We start from the raw sequence: 20,318 nt of genomic DNA on the forward strand, positions 1-20,318 counted from the left end.
CTCAGACCTTGATCCTAAATCTTCCAGGGCACCGATCCTGTTTGAGAGTCTCTCAGAGCTTCTGCCACCCCCTTTAGGACTGTAGCATCCCTGACATCCGGTTTTCACTCATCAGGATTGTTAAGAAGAAAAAAAAAATCACAGGGAAATGGGTAGATTCTGTTCTTTTTTTACGCTACACACTGTGGAAGCTTGGAAGCCACAGGCAGTAATAGCGAAAAGGCTTCACACCTGCCTAGAGATGGTGTGGGGCACTCATGAGGCTAGTTTGCACTCGGTGCATTTCTTTTTAATAAGCTCTGGTCTATGAATCACATAAATTTCAGCACTGAGAGCTGATTTTACGGTTTGGTTTGCTTAATAGTCACACAATTAAAATAAGTTGTAAAAAACAGTGGTGGTGTTTGCCAGGATAAATATTTAAAAGGGAACAGCTGTAGGAAGATGTAATAATTCATATCAGCCCATGGCTCTTCATTCTCAATAAAGCCTATGGAGGTTGGCTTTTTTTTTTTTGGCTGTGCTGTGCGGCATGGGGGATCTCAGTTCCCCGACCAGGGATCAAACCCATGCCCCCTGCGGTGGAAGGGTGGAGTCTTAACCAGTGAACCACTATGGAAGTCCCTGGAGGTTGGTTTAACCAGAGGGGGTTTTTTTTTTTTTTTTTTTTCCTCTCCTTTGAACATCTTTGTGCTGCAGCTGCCAGGTTGAAGTAAGACAGCTGAGAGGAGTCAGGTGTGCCTTTGGGAGTAGTTAATCCATGGCACAGAGACGGGGCTTCTGGGGCAGGGTTGAGGTCACAGATACAGAGTGACCTTCACAGAGTGAGGGAGACTCAAAGTTACTACCATCCTCCTTGAACTTTTGGTTGGGTTTTCTAGTGTGAAGTCCTGGTGGTCATGTTTTTTAGGAGGTAAGTTAATAATTTTCAAAGGGAAAATTAATTTTACCAAGAGAGCCTATTTGGGAAGCAAACTTAAGTTTTGTGTCCTCCACGGGACTGAGGGCCGGTCAATAGGTAGCACTGATGACTGCTGGTTTTCCAGCTCTGGTGTGCTGCAGAGGTTGAAGACTGGGTTGAACACTTCCTCTCTTGTTCCTCATGCCATTTCCTTTATACCAGGAGAGCCCCAAGCCCTCTTCTCTCCTTTTCTGGGAGGTTCCACTTCCTGCTGAAGCCTTCGGACCGAGCAGCCCACTATGGTTTCCCTCTCCTGCCTTCAGCTCCTGTCTCGGTCTTGGTGATTGTAAAGGAAAAAACTCTATTGTTTCCGTTTACATTATACACAATACTCTCTGAATATTACTTAACTCTGACACCAGATACATGGGTTTTCCAAACATCAAGCAATTCTGTGACACCAGCTGGGTGTCCTGCCATTTTATTCAATTCTGACGCTATCTACCTGGAGCTAGTGTCAGACCCCATCGGTTAAATGCTCAGTCCAATGAGACTGCCCCTTCCCACCACTTCGGATGCCAGCCACAAATCCAGGTTGTTACCTGCGCTTCTGACTGACTTTAGATCAGAATTTCCCACCACCCCGTCCTCAGGTTTCGATTAATTTGCTAGAGCAGCTGACAGAACTCAGGAAAACAATTTACTTACTGGATTCCTGGTTTATCATGAAAGGATATAACTCAGGAACAGACAGAAGAGATGCATAGGGCAAGGTATGTGGGAAGGGGTGCCGAGCTTCCATGCCCTCTGGGCACACCACCCTCCAAGCACCTCCCTGTGTGCTTCCCCACCTCCCTTCCCCAGCCTGGAAGCTCTCTAATGCCATCCTTTTTGGTTTTGATAGAGGCTTCATCACATAGGCATGATCCATTAAATCATGGTCCATTGGTGATTGAACTCAGTCTCCAGTTCCCTCCCCTCCCTGGAGGTCTGGGGGTGAGACTGAAAGTTCTAACCCTCTACTCAGTGGGTGGTTCCCCACGTAAACAGCACCCATTCTTAGGGGCTTTCCGAAAGTCACCTCATTAACATAAACAGGTGTGGTTGAAAGGGGCTTGTTTTGAATAACAAATGACGCCATTATCACTCTTCTCTAATCACTTAGTAAATTCCAAGGGTTTTAGGAGCTCTGTGCCAGAAATGGGGACAAAGGCCAAAATATATATTTCTTATTATAAATCACAATATCACAGTGATAGAGGTGAGAGGGTTCTTAGGGAATACCCAGACAACACAACACCCAGAGAAGGCTGGAGGAGTAAACTGACTAGGTAGATACCACATAGCTAGTGAGTGGGAGAAATCCGACCCTAGACTTTTGATCAAGGTCCTACCTGATTTTTTTTTTTTATTGGAGTATAGTTGATTTAAAATGTTGTGTTAGTTTCTGCTGTATAGCAAAGTGAACAAGTCATACATATATTATACATATATCCACATTTAAAAAAAAAATTATTTTTATTTATTTTTATGGCTGTGTTGGGTCTTTGTTTCTGTGCGAGGGCTTTCTCCAGTTGCGGCAAGCGGGGGCCTCTCACTATCGCAGCGTCTCTTGTCACGGAGCACAGGCTCCAGACGCGCAGGCTCAGTAATTGTGGCTCACGGGCCCAGTTGCTCCGCGGCATGTGGGATCTTCCCAGACCAGGGCTCGAACCCGTGTGCCCTGCATTGGCAGGCAGATTCTCAACCACTGTGCCACCAGGGAAGCCCTATCCACTCTTTTTTAGATTCTTTTCCTGTATAGGCCATTACAGAATATTGAATTCCCTGTGCTATACAGTAGGCCCTTATTAGTTATCTATTTTATATATATAGTAGTGTGTGTATGTCAATCCCAATCTCCCAATTTATCCCTCCCCCCGCCCCCATTGGTAACCATAAGTTTTGTTTTTTAATTGGAGTATAATTGCTTTAAAATGTTGTCTTAGTTTCTACTGTAGAACAGAGAATCAGCTATATGTATACATATATCCCCTCCCTGTTGAGCCTCCCTCCCCTCTCCCCATCCCACCCCTCTAGGTCATCACAGAGCACTGAGCTGATCTCCCTGTGCTTTACACACACACATCTTCCCACTAGCTATCTATTTTACACACGGTAGTGTATATATGTCAATGCTACTCTCTCAATTTGTCCCACCCTCCCCTTTCCCCCGTGTCCACAAGTCCGTTCTCTATGTCTACGTCTCTTTTCCTGCCTTGCAAATAGGTTCATCTGCACCATTTTTCTAGATGCCATATATATGCATTAATATATGATATTTATTTTTCTGTTTCTGACTTACTTCACTCTGTATACTTCGTTCTGGGTGATATTTATTTTATTTAAAAAATTTTTTATTGGAGTATAGTTTTAAAAATATTTATTATTCATTTATGCTGCACTGTGTCTTAGTTGCGGCACATGGGATCTTCGTTGAGGCATGCGGACTCCTAGTTGCGGCATGCATGCAGGATGTAGTTCGCTGACCAGGGATTGAACCCAGGCCCCCTGCATTGGGAGTGTGAAGTCTTACCCACTAGATCACCAGGGAAGTCCCTTATTGGAGTATAGTTGATTCACAATGTTGTGTTAGTTTCTGCTGTACAGCAAAGTGAATCATTTATACATATACATCTATCCACTCTATTTTAGATTCTTTTCCCATATAGGTCATTGCAGAGTATTGAGTAGAGTTCCCTGTGCTATACAGTTAGATAACTTATTAGTTATCTAATTTATATATAGTAGTGTGTCTATGTCAGTCCCAATCTCCCAATTTATCCCTTCCCCCCCGCTTTCCCCCCGGTAACCATAAGTTTGTTTTCTACATCTGTGACTGTATTTGTTTTGTAAATAAGTTCATTTGTATTATTTTTTAAGATTCCACATATAAGCGATATCATATATTTGTCTATCTGACTTACTTCACTTAGTATGATAATATAATATTTGTCTTTCTCTGTCTGACTTACTTCACTTAGTATGATAATCTCTATGTCCATTCATTTGCTGCAGTATGGGTGATATTTAAACCCATGGGAATGAGTGAGGTCGCTGAGAGAGGAAATGTAGATAGAAAATAGAACACAGGGTTACAGGAATTTTTTTTCCTGTTCAAATTTAAACCATCTAAATTCCTGGTATCATACAGGCTACTAGACTCTCAGTATTAAAAAGCAACCTAAGGGGGGACTTCCATGGTGGTGCAGAGGTTAAGAATCTGCCTGCCAATGCAGGGAACACGGGTTCGAGTCCTGGTCCAGGAAGATCCCACATGCTGTGGAGCAACTAAGCCCGTGCTCCACAACTACTGAGCCTGTGCTCTAGAGCCCGTGAGCCACAACTACTGAGCCCGCTCGCTGAGAGCCCGTGCTCCGCAACAAGAGAAGCCACAGCAGTGAGAAGCCCGCGTGCAGCAACGAAGACCCAACACAGCAAAAAAAAAAAAAACCAACCTAAGGTCATCTATCTAGCCACAGTTCCTACCTACATATGTATTTACTCAAATCCCCCAACACATCATCCAGCCAAGTAGCTAGCCAATGGGTGCATCATTAACAGGAAACATACTATTTCCATTAAGACCTTCCATTCATTAGAAAGTGGTTTTTCCTCATATCAAACTTTTAGGTAGGTGAGTATATACCTGTATCTGTATCTCCAAAAAGGAACAGTGTTGAAAGTGAAAGGGGACACCATTCCTAATTACACCAAGACAGCTGGGACTATCCTGGGCAAATCTTGCAAGTAAAAGTAACAATACTTTGGCCATCTCTGTCTCCAGATAGTCAACTGAATGACTTTTAAAATCTTTAAAAGGTGAGATGCCACTTGTCTCATGGCAAAATTAAGTATTTGGAGTTAAAAGAAATCTCAAAAAAAGAAAAAGAAAAATCATCTGCTCTAATTCCCTCATTTTAAAGAGGGAATTAAGGGACATTAAATTATTAGCCTAAGATCAAGCTAGCAAGTTAGTAGTAGCATGGGGCAGAGTTAGACCAGATTCTACTAGTAGAAACCCTTTTATTGCTTTATTTATAAACTTCAGTTTATAAACTCCTTTCACATGCATGTATTATTAGACTGTCACTACAGCCTGTGGGGTATCATCATCATTTTATAGTAGAGCAAACTTAAGTTTCAGAGAGGCGACTTGCCCAAGATCACTAGACATTAAAAAGTAGAGTAGGGGGAACTATATTAAATATCCTGTGATAAACCATAATGGAAAATAATATGAAAAAGAATATATATAACTGAATCACTTTGCTGTACAGCAGAAATTAACACAATATTGTAAATCAATTATACTTCATTAAAATTAAAAAAAAAAAAGTAGAGTGGGAACTTGAACCTGTCTTTTCTCGTGCCAATTCCCTTGTTCTTTCCATTACTCCATACTAATCTAGTGAGTGTTACATTAAAAGTGTTAGGTCTAAGTTATACTCTTTTCCCTGCAATTTTAATTCCATAGCGTCTTATTTTGTTCCCTGGTGTGTAAAAAGTAGTCATTACTTCCATCATTAAATGAGATCTATGTGAAAGCATTCTGTAAATTGTAAGGCACTGGACAAATGAACATTTGAAGGCTAGTTATGAGATGAGCATTTTTTTTTTTCCTCCAAGTTAGGGGAACTGTATTCAATTGGGTGAGACGTAGTATTGACAATAATTACTTTTTGTAGTATTTACAATAATTCTAACACATAGGCATACCTCATGCCTTTGTAGTATTTACAATAATTCTAACACACAGGCATACCTCATTTTATTGTACTTCATAGTGCTACATTTGTTTTTACAAACTGAAGGTTTGTGGCAACTGCATTGAGCTAGTCTATTGGTGCCATTTTTCCAACAGCATTTGTTCACTTCGTGTCTTTGTCACATTTTTATAATTTTCACAATATTTCAAACTTTTCCCCTATTATTTGTTATGGTCATCTATGATCAGTGATCTCTGACGTTACTACTATGATCACTGAAGGCTCAGATGATGGTTAGCATTTTCTATACAAGAATTTTTAAATTAAGGTATGTACTTTTTTCAAGACATAATGCTATTACACACTTAATAGACAACAGTATAGTGTAAACATAAGTTTTTTATGCACTGGGAAACCAAAAAATTTGTGTGGCTTGCTTTAATGCGATATTCACTTTATTGTGGTGGTCTGGAATGGAACCTGCAATATCTTTGAGGTATGCCTGTAAATGTTGGCTGAATTGGGGGGGGGGGTGGTCTCTAAAAAGAGAACAAGTGACAGGAAGAAATCCCTGGGACCACTTCTTACAATTTGGAAACATTGGTGGTACTCGCAGTCTAATGCCAAAACCTATTTCCCACAGCTCTAAGAGGTACCAAGGAGCTCTCTAAGGCATGGAGGAACAAGAAGGATTCAACAACCAGTGTAGTTATCTACATCAATCTCAGATACAACAAGGATTCACTTGATTTTGATCAGGGACCCATCACTCATGCTCTGGGATACAGAGCATTGGGAGATTTTGAGAGCTTTTGGGTCCTCCTAAAAACCCACTGGGGGTTTATATGCCTGGCATTCCTTAAGCTCATCCTTTAACTGTGTTACAGTAAAGGACTCAACAACCTCAAGGTACTCAACTCTTAACTTAGTGAAAGTTCCGACCCCTTAGAGCATGGCATTCAAGGCCCTCCACAACGGTTCGTAACCTACCTTTTCAGTGATAACTCCCACTGTTGTCAGGAATAAACACTCTGCTCCAGTTAAACTGGGCTGCTCACTACCTCCTGAGCATGTTGTATTTTTCCACCTGGATACTTTTCTCTTTATTTTTTTGGCTGTGTCGTGCAGCATGTGGGATTTTAGTTCCTCAACCAGGGATCGAACCCATGTCCCCTGCACTGGGAGCGTGGAGTCTTAACCACTGGACCACCAGGGAAGTCCTGATACCTTTCTCTTTAAACCTGCGCTGTCCTTTATGGTAGCTGTTAGTCACATATGGCTAGTGAGTACTTGAAATACGGCCAGTCCAAATTGAGATGTGCTATTAGATACACCCAGATTTCAAAATACATTTCTACAGGAACCCCCAAAATGTAAAATATTTCATTAATAATACTTAAATATTGATTACATATTGAAATTTAACGGAATATTTTGGATATATTGGATTAAATAAAACTAATTTCACATTCTTTTTACTTTTTCATGTGGCTACTAGAAAATTTAATATATGTATGTGGCTTGAATTATATTTTTAATATACAGTGCTCCTCTAGATCATTAGCATAGCCTCTTAGGCCCATATAGAAGTTGGCCCACCATTCAACACCCCCCTTGTACTTTCTCACATCCTGAAATAATAAGATGATAAACGACAGAAAACTCTAAGTGTGGGTTCATACATTTGATGCAGACATGCCTTTTACATTATCAAACTGAAGTTGCTATCACAGATCCACTGGACAGCTCACAAAAGCAAAGCCTTTCTGCCAAAGGCCTCAGGACAATTAATATGCTCCATAAGTGTTAGATAACTTCCTTTAGGCACCCACACTAGAAAAACCCAAAACTCCTGAATTCCACCTATATATCTCCTGTTTTTCTTCACTTCTAGTCAGTGTTAGCCCTTTCTGTGAAATTCTTTCAATACTATTACTTTTCTCTCAATACATACCTAATTACAGTCTTAGCTGCCTTGCTTTTAAAATCTAGTTTCCAAGTAGTCTCCCAGCTTCCTAGCCCCTACCCATGTTCATTCCGTTCTATACACTGCAACTGAAATAATCTTCCATAATATTTCTTTTTTTTTTTTTTTTTCATAATATTTCTTGCAGATATGACTCTCTGCTCAAAAACTTCCATTTTGCTCACATTGCCTACAGGATTTACTGAATCTCTCCAATGGTAGGGCACGGGCACATGAATTTTTTAAAAAGCTTCCTAGATGATCCACATACACTTTAAAAAAATCTTTGTATGAGATCTTCCTGTGTACCTACATCCGAGAACCACTGGTTTAATCAAGAGAAACTTTGGATTAAGGAGGTTGGTCATACTTGGCATATATTTTTCACCATATTCTCCTGGAACACCGTTTTGAAACAGAGACCTGATTAGCCCTGAATGACTTATATGTTTATGAGTAGTGTTCTTAAAAACAACAACAAAACAACCCCCCGCCCGGCCACAACCCTCTTGAGTTTGATTTAGGGAGTCAGAAAAGAAAAAGCCATATACATTCTAAATGCCACACTTGGTTTTCATCTAAAAGCTTGTCTGTTGGTCTGACTTCTATTAACTTATAAATTTCAAAATATAATTCTTAAGTAAATATATATTTAATATGTACAATATTTACAGCTTACAGCTTTTACAACTCAAACTTTAGATCTATAAGTGTGTGAAAAAGTGGGCATTTGAGTGTAATACTTTGAAAACTTCAAAAACACCTTTACCTCAAAAATATTTTACACCAATTTTCCAAAGCGGTATCTTCACAGGCTCATTGTATCTCGACAACCCAGTCAAGTTACCAAATCTCCAGGCATGGAGTAAACGATATCGTATTGAGAGGCGGCACTTTTTATACAGTCGTAGAGGATGTAGAACTCTTGGGTCTTTGAAACTCTATAACAAAGTCCCTTTCACCCTCCAATCCTGAGACAACAAATCCTGTAGTTCTACCTCATCATCGCTGTCAACATTCTCCTCTTCCTTTTTCTGCAGTTCTTTTATGGTCAGAACCTCTTTAAGCTTATTTTTTATCTCATCCTGGCGATTCCGCAGCTTTTCCACCCGACGGTAACACTCTATCTGCTCATCGATCTCCCCAATCTGCCGGTCCAGCCGTCCCTCCTCATCCTCTTCGGCAACTATGGCTTCGGAAATAGTGTTGACCTGTCTCATGGCTTTTTGAAATTCGTCCCATTCTTTGTCCATCTGATCCTTTGGGGCATCAACCTTTCGTACCCTCGCATCTATCTCAGGGTCGTCAAAAAACCCTTCCGGTAATGCTTCCGCGGTGTTTTCTCTCCTTTCCACCACTTTTTCATGTATTTCTGCTTTCTCAATTGACCCTGAATGAGGAATTAAAGGGGCCTTGGGAGGATTTGTGTCCGAGAAATCGCTTGGCAGCCTACTACCGGTTGCCTCCCGCGCGGAGGAAAGTGAGTGTTCCTTGCCCTGCGCGTTGGCCGGATGCTTACAGACATCCCCTCTTTTCCCTTCTCCTCCTCCTCCCTCCTCTTTCTCCTCCTCCTCTTCCTCATCTTCATAATCAGGGAGTAAACCGAGTCCCGAAGCCTTACTGAGGGTCGCCCTAGTGGACTCCTTTCCGGCTTTGTCAACGTTGGTGGGCAAAGCGGAAGTGGAGGGCTGTACTTGAGACACCAGGGAGGCCCTCGCTCTTTTGGCATCTTGGCTCTCTGCGTCCGGCGCCTTCCTCTTGGTGGACTGAGGCACTGCGCTGGCGGACTGAGGCACTGCGCTGGCGGACGCTCCCTGGGCGGCTTCCTTCACGCCTTTCAGCTCGGCCACTTTCTCTCGGTGCTGCTTTCCCAGGACGTGAGTCTGCCACAGGAGCTCGCTCTTAACCGCGGTGTTACACAGGGCACAACTCAGCTGCCCCAAGCGGTTGTACTTCGCAAATGGAGATTCTATCCGTTTGCGGTTGGTGCTCAGACGCTGCTTCTCCTTCATCAACCGCCGCAGTTCGTCCTGATTAACCACTCGCTTCCCCGCCTCAGGCCGAGCGGAGGCGGAGGACGCCATTTTTGCGACCGGACCCGAAGCGATTCTGGCTTCCGTCCCGCCGACGCCTGATGACGTCACTTCCTGTCCGGGCGCGGATTGGTTGAGGCTCAGGAGCGTGAGCCGTGGCGGCAGGGTTTCCCTCAGAATAGCAGCTGAGGCCGCTTTAGGCGGAGGCGGCGGGGCTCTCTTTCTACCGTCTGGCCATGGCTGCGATTAAAGCCATAAACTCCAAGGCTGAGGTGGCCCGGGCCCAGGCGGCCTTGTCAGTCAATATATGCGCCACCCGAGGGCTGCAGGATGTGCTGCGGGCCAACTTGGGTCCCAAGGGAACCATGAAAATGTGAGACGGCGGTTGGAGCGGCGGTTAGGGCGTCGGGGTTCGTTGGGTGTCGGGGCGCGCTGTGAGGCAGACGTTCCACAAAGAGTTGGGAGCGACGTGGACGCACTTGTGGGCCTGGTTTCCCTCGTTCTCATTCCTGCCCTGAGCTCATTTCTAGCCTGGTGGGAGAGGAGGAGAAATGCTACCCGAAGAAAGGGCCGACTGTGACCCCCCTCCCTGGCCCCCGACTTCTTGTTAAGGTTCATATGCAAGTAGAAAGTCAGTTCATTTAGTGTCGTATATGAAACATAAGCCATCTAGCTCCCCTGCTGTTTAAGAGTTTGGGTTTTGCTTGGCAGTGTGTTGTACTGGAGACGGCACGGGCTTTGGAACCTGGCAGGCTTGGGTTCAAATCCAAGGTCCGCTTTAGCTATGCGTCCCTAGGCAAGTTGAACGCTCTTTCAGCATATATTTACTTAGGACCATTATTTTCTTTAGAAGAGAGGGAAAGAGACTAGTGAGGGCAAAGAGGTGTAAGAGGAGAGAGGTACAGTCTCAGAGGAATGAGCAAAGTAATTAATATTAACAGTAAAAGAGGGCACTGAGTATGTACTAACTGGGATGCTGGGAACTCAGAGATGACCAAGATACAGTTTCTATTCTTAACGAGTTCTGGTAGAGATGAATGTGCTAATTATATATATACCATTATACTGAGGAAAGGGACTAATAACTGATGGCAGAAGGGAGAAGGAAAAGCTTCTCAATAACAGAGGATTCTTCATCAGTCTTGAAAAACGAATTAGAGTTCTCCATTTGGAGAAGGGAGTAAAGGCCTTCTAGATAGGGTAACTTCAGGAACAAGAGAAGCTCAGTGGTGTAAATCCAACAGAAACAAAACCAAACATGATGTAGTAAGGGAACCACAAGGTTTGTCCACAAGATCTCATTTGGTAGAAGAGGTAGAAAAAATAGACATTACCCAGCTTGGGAAAGGTAAACTATGTCATTGCTATATAGTTTGGATTTTATCTTGAAGGTGATGGAGAACATGAAAATCATGGAAGGATTTTTGGTGAGGGAACTGACTGAATCACATTGCCTTTTAAAAAGATAAATGCAGTGTGGAGGGTAAATTCAAATTCAGAGATACCAAGATGCTAAGTAGTCCAGACTAGAGATGATGATGACAGTGGAGATGGAGAGGAGGGGGTAGATCCAAGAGACATTTAGGTTGTAGAGTTGACAGAACTTGATCTAATAAACGTGAGGGGTGAGGGAAAAAATTAGTTGAGTGAATGAATGGGAACATTTCACAAAATAAGAAACCTGCAGAAAGTTCACAAATTTGTGGTTTGTAGACTTCCAAGTACTCTTCCAGGTACCAAACCACTGTTCATAACTCACGGACTGCTCTTGTCCTTAAACTTGTAAATGTGCTGTTTGGAATGAAATCACCATAGCAGTCCATCTGGGGAGAAGTGATTCTGTGGTAGTTACTGTGGTATCCCCCATGGTATAGTGGAAGTTTTCCACACCCAGTTACTTATATTAAGGATGGTGGAGTGGCTAACACTGGGAGTGTCTTGTTTGGCTCTTGCTATATGAAGTTTATAACCACTTTTTTCTGAACAGGCTTGTTTCTGGTGCAGGAGACATCAAACTCACCAAAGATGGCAACGTACTGCTCCATGAGATGGTGAGCTGATGTTGCTGACTTAATAAACCTTTAATAAGCCTTAACTGAGAACATAGTACACTTTGTATATCCTTAAACCAAGGCCGTCAGCTAAATACTGCAGTCCTGAGATATGCTTGTTGGATTAAACCTTAGGAAAAAAAAAAGTCTATTGGCTGTTTTCAAATCTTTGTGTAGTGCAAATAATAGCTTAGGGATACTTCCAAATTAGTTACATCTTTTAAAGGCAATGCATTATGTCCTTTGTAATCATGGGGAAAAAAATCCTTTGCAAGTTTAGTACATATATTCATCTTCAAGATTGAAGGATTTAATCTTATTTTGGAAATGTCATTGCATTCGAAGCAGAGACTCTTTTCTAAAATGTTCAAACCTCATTAGTTCTCAGTTTTTAACTTTTCGTTTTGACATTTATTATGTATGATAATATAAAACTTGTGAACTTATAGAATGAAGCTTATTTCATTTCTTAATTTTACTGTTGACCCTTAGGTTACCTTGTTTTTGGTGGACTATTTCTTTATCTCATTCTCTCTCTTTTTTAATCTGTTGCTTGCTTTTTTCAGCAAATTCAACACCCAACAGCTTCCTTGATAGCAAAAGTAGCAACAGCCCAGGATGACGTTACAGGAGATGGTACTACTTCAAATGTTCTAATTATCGGTGAGTTATTAAAGCAAGCTGATCTTTACATGTCTGAGGTATTAGAATTTCATAGAATGCACATTCATGTGGTACTTTATTTTGAATAAAAAGTTATTTATTTTTTTGCTAGTAAAATGGTTTAATTTTAGAGGGCAAAAGTTAATTTTTATCAAGATACTTTTGGACAATTATAAATGGAAATAATGAAATTTTTAGTCAAAATAATGCCTTTTATTGAAATTATATACCTTTTTAAAAAATGAAATATTTGAGATATATATAAAAGTTGAAAAATTATCCATGTACCCACGACTAATGGCCTAAGAAAGAAAACATCACTGAGAAAGTTGAAAACAAATTATGCACCTTTTAAAAAATAACTAGAGAAGAATTATTGAAGGTTTTCCACATTGTGAATTTACCTACTTTTCTAGTTTTATTTCCCTTTATAAACCGTCTCCTCTAGCCAGACTCCTTCATTCACTGGCCTCTGAAATCATTACATACATTTCTACCTCCATGCCTTTGTTCAATTTGTATTGTTTTCTTTGCGTTACTTATCTGTCTTTTCTAATTAAGCAGTTGAATTTTTGCTCTTTCAAGGACCATTTTAGCAAAGCATAACCTGTCCTTTCAAAGTGCTAAAAGGATCACTTTGTGTTTCATTTAGTATTGGGATCTGTCTATTAATTCAGTACCTGCAACTTATCTCAAGATGCTTTTAGCTGTAAGCAGTAGAAACTTGACTAAAAGTCACTTAAACAATAAAAAAATTATCTCCCATAACAGGAAATATAGCAATAAAGCAGGCTTCTAGGGTTAGTTGATTAAAAAATTCATTCAGTCATCAAGTACCCAGATCCTTTCTGTCTCTTAGCTCTTCCACTTGCAATGCTGTTTCTTCATGGGCTTATTCCCATCCTGGATGAAAGACTGTCAGAAGAAATCAGGGCTACCTGTTCTCCTTACTAACACTCAGCAGGAGAGGGCAAGAGAAAACCATTCACCCAGCCATAGAATAAAAGTCCTTCCTTTATATGATTGGGCCAACATTGGTCTTATGTCCATCCCAAACCAGTGACAGTTTTTTGGGAAATTGACTTAATCTCATTAGGATCCGCCCCTTGAGCTAGGGATAGGGTCAGCTTCCTCTGAAGCACTGAGGAAGAGAGATACCTAAACAAAATTAGGGTTGGGCTAGGAAGGAAGAAATTAGGGAAGGGGAGATGCTGACAGACATTGACATAGTTATGAAACTGTGTGACAGTGCAGTGACAGAGCTAGGCACAGGATGGGATAGAAACACTGAGGAGGGAGGGGTATCCTAAACTAGCCTGAGGTAGTCAGGAAGCACTTCCTGGAGGAAATAGGCCTGCGCTGAATCTTTAGGATTAGAAGGAGTGAGCCTGATGAAAGAGTGAGGGGTGAGGGGTGAGCCTGATGAAAGAGTGAGTGGTGAGGAGTGAACCTGATGAAAGAGTGAGGGGTGCAGAGAATGGCATTCCAGGCAGAAGGGACAACATGAGCAAAGGCACAGAGAAAAGAAGCAAACTGGTGTGTGTGCAGAGCTACAAGCAGTCTGGTGTTGGTGGAGTTTAAAGTGATGCGGACAGTAGTGAATAGGCATGTAATATACTAATCAAGAAGAATGTTCATACTGACATATGAATGAGTGATATGGTCAGATTGGCATTTTAAATATTTGGGGGACAGTTTTAAGGGAGTCAAGACTGAAGGTTTTCCTAGTAGTCTAGGTGAGAAGTTGTGAGGTCCTAGGCTGAGGAAATGTTTTGAAGATGGTTAATAACACAGGCTCTGGTGTCAGGCCTTGTGGGTTTAAATCCTGGCTCTGGCTCTTACTAGCCTGGTGATCTAAGCCTTTAAGCCTAAATTTCCTCATCTGTGAAACAGGAATGATAAAAACACCCACTTCATGGTGTTGAGAGGACTAAAATAATACATGTAAATCCCTTAGAATAGTGCCTGGCACAAATGCTCAATAAATGTCAACTTTTAAAGTTATTATAGGACTGACATAAAGGAATGGAGGAAGGGAATAAATTAGAACTAGTTCCAGCTTTCAATAAGTTTATGTATTATTTTTCAGAATAAACAATAGTGTTTTTTCAAAAAATATTTTTGTTATAATGTCAGACCTACAGAAAAGTTGCAAGAATATTCCAAAGAATAACATTTCTCTCTCTTTCATGAATATATATATATATATATATATGTATATATATATATATATATATATATATATGGAATGTGTATATATATATAGTAATATACATATTTTTTTCTAATGGTATAAGAATAAGTTGCAGACATGATGATCTAAATATTTCAGTGTATGTTTCTTAAACCAGGGAATTCTCATATACATAACCACAGTATAGTGATCAAAACAGGAAATTAATATTAACACATTGATAAATACTTTTATCTAATTTGCAGGTTTTATTCAAATTTCATCACTTGTCCCATTCAGTTGTCATACCCCTTTAGTCTTCTTTAAGCTGGAATAGTTCCCGAGCCATCTTTTGTGTTTCATGACATTGCTGACATTGCTACTTTTAGAGGATAGGCTGTTGTTTTTTTTTTTTTAAGAAAGTCCCTCAGTTTGGATTTGTCTGTTTCCTCATGATCAGACTCAGGTTATGAACCTTTGGCAGGAGTGCCATGGAAATGCTGTATTGGTCTTAATGCAGCATATCTGGAGGCACATGGTGTGAGTTTGTCCCGTTCTATGATGTTAACTTTGAACATTTGGTGAAGGTGCTGCCTATCTGTCATTTTTCTCCAAACAATGCTGGTTCTTTTCCTCTACACTACAGGGAGTCTTTTCTGCTGTGCTCATTCAGAAGAGCACTACACGACAGTGTTTTATAGTTTTCAGACATAAAAAGAACTTTTGTAGTTTTTTTGTACTGTTGTAAATTGTAAACAATTTTTCTGTAAGTTTGAGATTGTTTGAAATATGAAGCGCTGAAAGATTACAAATTACATACATACACTTATATTTAGTGGCATTGATATAGGTAATTAATTTTTTTGGACATACCTATTAGTAGGAAAGGATGGTTACTTTTACTTTGGATAACTTACTTTATAATTTATAGTTTTATGTTGATGTATTAGGGCCTGCACCCTAGAATAATAGCTGAAGGATTTGAAGTTGCAAAAGTAAAGGCACTTGAAGTTTTGGAACAAGTTAAAATTAAAAAAGAGATGAAAAGAGAAATCCTCTTAGATGTGGCTAGAACATCTCTACAAACTAAAGTTCATCCTCAACTGGCTGATATGTTAACAGAGGTATGTGGTTAAACTCTTGCAGAATGAGTACAGCCTAACACATGGTGGTATTTTTCTTTTTCCTATAAGATAATCAGCTATGGCATGTGGTTCTTTTGAACATACAACAAAATATAGAAGACAGACATTTATAGGCTTATTTACAGAGTAGATTTGATTGGTCAGAACAGTATGTGTAATTTTTCAAAAGTGTCATATTAAGCCTTCTTTTTTTTTTTTTTTTGAATTTATTTACTTATTTATTTATTTTTGGCTGTGTTGGGTCTTCGTTTCTGTGCGAGGGCTTTCTCTAGTTGCGGCAATTGGGGGCCACTCTTCATCGCGGTGCGTGGGCCTCTCACTATTGCGGCCTCTCTTGTTGCGGAGCACAGGCTCCAGATGCGCAGGCTCAGTAATTGTGGCTCACGGATCTAGTTGCTCCGCGGCATGTGGGATCTTCCCAGACCAGGGCTCGAACCCGTGTCCCCTGCATTGGCAGGCGGATTCTCAACCTCTGCGCCACCAGGGAAGCCCAAGCCTTCTTTTAAGTTAAGTTGAAAGTTGGGAGGGACTTGGCTGCCTATGGATCACCCCCTTTGGAAGCTGTTGGGGTGATGCACACTGGTCTCCTAAACCTAGAGGTCCATATTTATCATGTGAGGTTGGGGACGTTGTTTTGGCAGTGTGCCTTGTAGTTAAGGTTACCACTTTAATGAGCATGATTGATCTGATAGATAATATTCACATCTGGGAAGTGTATACTTGTTTACTTCTAAAGATAGAATATATATATAATATCAGGACAAAGTTGGGTATTTTGGGAAGGCTTTTATCAGGTAGCTGTAGTTTGATGATATCATCATTGTTCCTCAGCTGTGCATTTTTTGACACTTGAGTATATTAGTTTATCAGGAATGATGAGTTCGTAACAATCAAATTCACAAGACATTGACATAGAAATCAGAATTCTATCTTACTAATTTACCTTGAGAAATATAAATACTGAAACACCTGAGTTGTTTCTGGTCAATTCTTACCAATAGGAAAACCTACTTGGGAAATGAGATTAAGATTAAGAAATTAAGACATTTTCTTGCTGAGCAGTCTAAATAAAGACTCTTCTGTGTTTTCTGCTGTTAAAGTACGTATATCACGTGGCCCAGAATCTTCAAGCTATCTGATTAGGGCCTCCATTCTCTTTTGGAGTTATAGAAACACTAATACTCTCATTTTCCAATGGTTTGTCATTATTCCCCATTAGTCATCAAAACCAAAAATCATGTTACCTCAGTAAACTTTTCTAAGGTATAGTTTTTTTGCTTTTATTTTATTTGAGGATGGTTATACTATAGCATTTAATTTCTGTAGTCAGTTATTTTCATATTACTTTCTGAGCTAAGCAATAAGCTGTGTGGTGCTGTGCTTCTCAAATTGCATATCCCTGGGGATATTTGGCAGAATAAATGAGACATGTCTTTCTGGAGTGTCAATTTTACTTTACGATGGAGGAAAAGCATTATTTTCACATTAAAACAAACATGTATAACAGAACACTGTAAATCAACTGTACCCCAATGAAAATTAAAAAACAACAAAAAACAAACGTATATATTATGGCATGATGTGGAAAAGTTTCATGGTAAAACATAAGACTTAAAAATTTCATGTTGTTAGAGCCAGCAAATTTGAACTCTTTCCTTAGATTTCATTTCCTTCTTTTCCATTAAGGTGTCCTTTGGTGGAAAAGTTTGAGTAGTGTTTGTATAGTAGGCTTGGCAGTTAAAGAGACTTGATTTCTAGTCCTGACTCTGCTACTACCTGTTAGACCTTGTTTTAAGACCATAACTTCTTAAAGTCTTACCTTAGTTTCCTTCTCTGTAAAATAAGGGGTTTGGACCTGATAATCTCTGAAGTCCCTGTAGGCTCTAAAGTATCCATTGGCATTGGTTATCATTCGTGTCCATGACAAAGTGACACTTTCTGACCTTGCCCTGTGTTTTGGAGCCTGAAACACTTTATCTGCTTAGTCTGGTGATAGATTACTAGGGCCAGTGGTTTCTTTTAGTAGACCAAATAATTTACTGTTCTCATTCATTTCTCTTCCAGGCTGTGGTGGATTCTGTTTTGGCTATTAGAAGACCGGGTTATCCTATTGATCTCTTCATGGTAGAAATCATGGAGATGAAGCATAAATCAGAAACAGATACAAAGTAAATGATATAAACTTTAACAGTGCATAGATTCTAGAATACTTGGTTATCTTCAGATATTCTTTCACTGATTTCATTAGTTACTTCTATTCATTATCAGTCTATTCATTCAGCATATATTAATTGGATACTTACCAGGAGCCATTCACTGTTTTAGGTGCTAGGAATGAAGAGTAAACAAAACAGAATTTCTTTTTTTAAGAATCTTACATTTCTAGTTGAAAGAGATGGTGGACAAATAATGCTAATAAGTGCTGTGAAGAGGCTAGAGCAGCTGTATATGTGAGCATGTGCATGATTTTAGGGTAGTCAGGGAAGATCATTGTGATGAGAAAGTAAACTAGAGAGCTAAAGGGGTTTCTAGTGCTAGCCATGTGCATATCTGGAAGAAGAGTGTTCTAAGCAGAGGGAATAACAGTGGAAGAAGCCCCGAGGCAGAAGTGTGCTGGGGTGTTCCAGTGTGCCTGGAACAGAGGAAGAGGAAAAAGTAGTAGAAGGTGAGGTCAGAGAGGTAAGACAGTTATAACATTGTCTGAGTATGTATGTACTCAGAGTGAGTAGCACCTTGTTGACTTCGGACTTAACTCATTTTAAACATTCTATTATGGGAAACTCTAAACATATATAAGAGTAGAATAGAATAGTGAATGAGCTCCCACGTATCTGTCACTCATCTTTATCAATAATCAGTATATGGCCAGTCTTATATCCCCCGTATATACTCCTCTTTCCTTCCCCCTGCCCAAACCTGGATTATTTTGAAGCCAATTCAGATGTTATATTTCATCTATAAATACTTTATTTATTTTTAATATATGTGTGTGTATGTGTAGGTGTCTTTACTTATTTATAGAAGTTCTGTTTGGTTCGTTCTTTTTTTTTTTTTTTTATTGAGAATGATGTTTGCTGTGGGTTTGTCATATACGGCCTTTATTATGTTGAGGTAGGTTCCCTCTATGCCCACTTTCTGGAGAGTTTTTATCATAAATGGGTGTTGAATTTTGTCAAAAGCTTTTTCTGCATCTATTGAGATGATCATATGGTTTTTATCCTTCAATTTGTTAATATGGTGTATCACATTGATTGATTTGCGTATATTGAAGAATCCTTGCATCCCTGGGATAAATCCCACTTGATCGTGGTGTATGATCCTTTTAATGTGTTGTTGGATTCTGTTTGCTAGTATTTTGTTGAGGATTTTTGCATCTATATTCATCAGTGATATTGGTCTGTAATTTTCTTTTTTTGTAGTGTCTTTGTCTGGTTTTGGTATCAGGGTGATTGTGGCCTCATAGAATGAGTTTGGGAGTGTTCCTTCCTCTGCAATTTTTTGGAAGAGTTTGAGAAGGATAGGTGTTAGCTCTTCTCTAAATGTTTGATAGAATTCACCTGTGAAGCCATCTGGTCCTGGACTTTTGTTTGTTGGAAGATTTTTAATCACAGTTTCAATTTCATTACTTGTGATTGGTCTGTTCATATTTTCTGTTTCTTCCTGGTTTAGTCTTGGAAGGTTATACCTTTCTAAAAATTTGTCCATTTCTTCCAGGTTGTCCATTTTATTGGCATAAAGTTGCTTGTAGTAGTCTCTTAGGATGCTTTGTATTTCTGCGGTGTCTGTTGTAACTTCTCCTTTTTCATTTCTGATTTTATTGATTTAAGTCCTCTCCCTCTTTTTCTTGATGAGTCTGGCTAATGGCTTATCAATTTTGTTTATCTTCTCAAAGAACCAACTTTTAGTTTTATTGATCTTTGCTATTGTTTTCTTTGTTTCTATTTCATTTATTTCTGCTCTGATCTTTATGATTTCTTTCCTTCTGCTAACTTTGGGTTTTGTTTGTTCTTCTTTCTCTAGTTTCTTTAGGTGTAAGGTTAGATTGTTTACTTGAGATTTTTCTTGTTTCTTTAGGTAGGCTTGTATAGCTATAAACTTCCCTCTTAGAACTGCTTTCGCTGCATCCCATAGGTTTTGGGTCGTCGTGTTTTCATTGTCATTTGTCTCTAGGTATTTTTTTATTTCCTCTTTGATTTCTTCAGTGATCTCTTGGTTATTTAGTAACGTATTGTTTAGCCTCCATGTGTTTGTCTTTTTTACGTTTTTTTCCCTGTAATTCATTTCTAATCTCATAGCGTTGTGGTCAGAAAAGATGCTTGATATGATTTCAATTTTCTTAAATTTACTGAGGCTTGATTTGTGACCCAAGATGTGATCTATCCTGGAGAATGTTCCGTGCTCACTTGAGAAGAACGTGTAATCTGCTGTTTTTGGATGGAATGTCCTATATATATCAATTAAATCTATCTGGTCTATTGTGTCATTTAAAGCTTCTGTTTCCTTATTTATTTTCATTTTGGATGATCTGTCCATTGGTGTAAGTGAGGTGTTAAAGTCCCCCACTATGATTGTGTTACTGTCAATTTCCTCTTTTATAGCTGTTAGCAGTTGCCTTATGTATTGAGGTGCTCCTATGTT

The 20,318-nt window shown here is 39.7% G+C and overlaps 2 protein-coding genes across 6 annotated transcripts in view; one reads left to right on the top strand and one right to left on the bottom strand.

Moving 5' to 3' along the window:
* Positions 1-7,143: 7,143 nt before the first annotated feature.
* On the bottom strand, positions 7,144-9,743 carry ZNF830 (zinc finger protein 830). The gene has a single exon (XM_068529574.1). It carries the CDS (start codon positions 9,697-9,699, stop codon positions 8,557-8,559), a length of 1,143 nt encoding a protein of 380 aa, XP_068385675.1. The 5' UTR covers positions 9,700-9,743; the 3' UTR covers positions 7,144-8,556.
* Positions 9,424-20,318, top strand: part of CCT6B (chaperonin containing TCP1 subunit 6B) — a 96,174-nt gene continuing 85,279 nt past the window's right edge. For 2 of the 5 annotated variants that reach the window (XM_068529564.1, XM_068529565.1), the window contains exons 1-5: positions 9,424-10,021; positions 11,636-11,699; positions 12,266-12,400; positions 15,486-15,659; positions 17,745-17,848. In XM_068529564.1, coding sequence (XP_068385665.1) covers positions 9,885-10,021; positions 11,636-11,699; positions 12,266-12,400; positions 15,486-15,659; positions 17,745-17,848 — 614 coding nt within the window. In that variant the 5' untranslated portion in view covers positions 9,424-9,884. The remainder of the gene's footprint in view (positions 10,022-11,635; positions 11,700-12,265; positions 12,401-15,485; positions 15,660-17,744; positions 17,849-20,318) is intronic. The other 3 variants (XM_068529567.1, XM_068529568.1, XM_068529566.1) reach the window with 2 other exon arrangements.

This window comes from Eschrichtius robustus, chromosome 20 (assembly GCF_028021215.1).
Source record: "Eschrichtius robustus isolate mEscRob2 chromosome 20, mEscRob2.pri, whole genome shotgun sequence".
In the NCBI taxonomy this organism is placed as follows: domain Eukaryota; kingdom Metazoa; phylum Chordata; class Mammalia; order Artiodactyla; family Eschrichtiidae; genus Eschrichtius; species Eschrichtius robustus.

Bases quoted from the DNA above. Each gene is read 5' to 3' on its own strand.
- ZNF830 (XM_068529574.1), bottom strand. From the start codon at position 9,699: ATGGCGTCCTCCGCCTCCGCTCGGCCTGAGGCGGGGAAGCGAGTGGTT.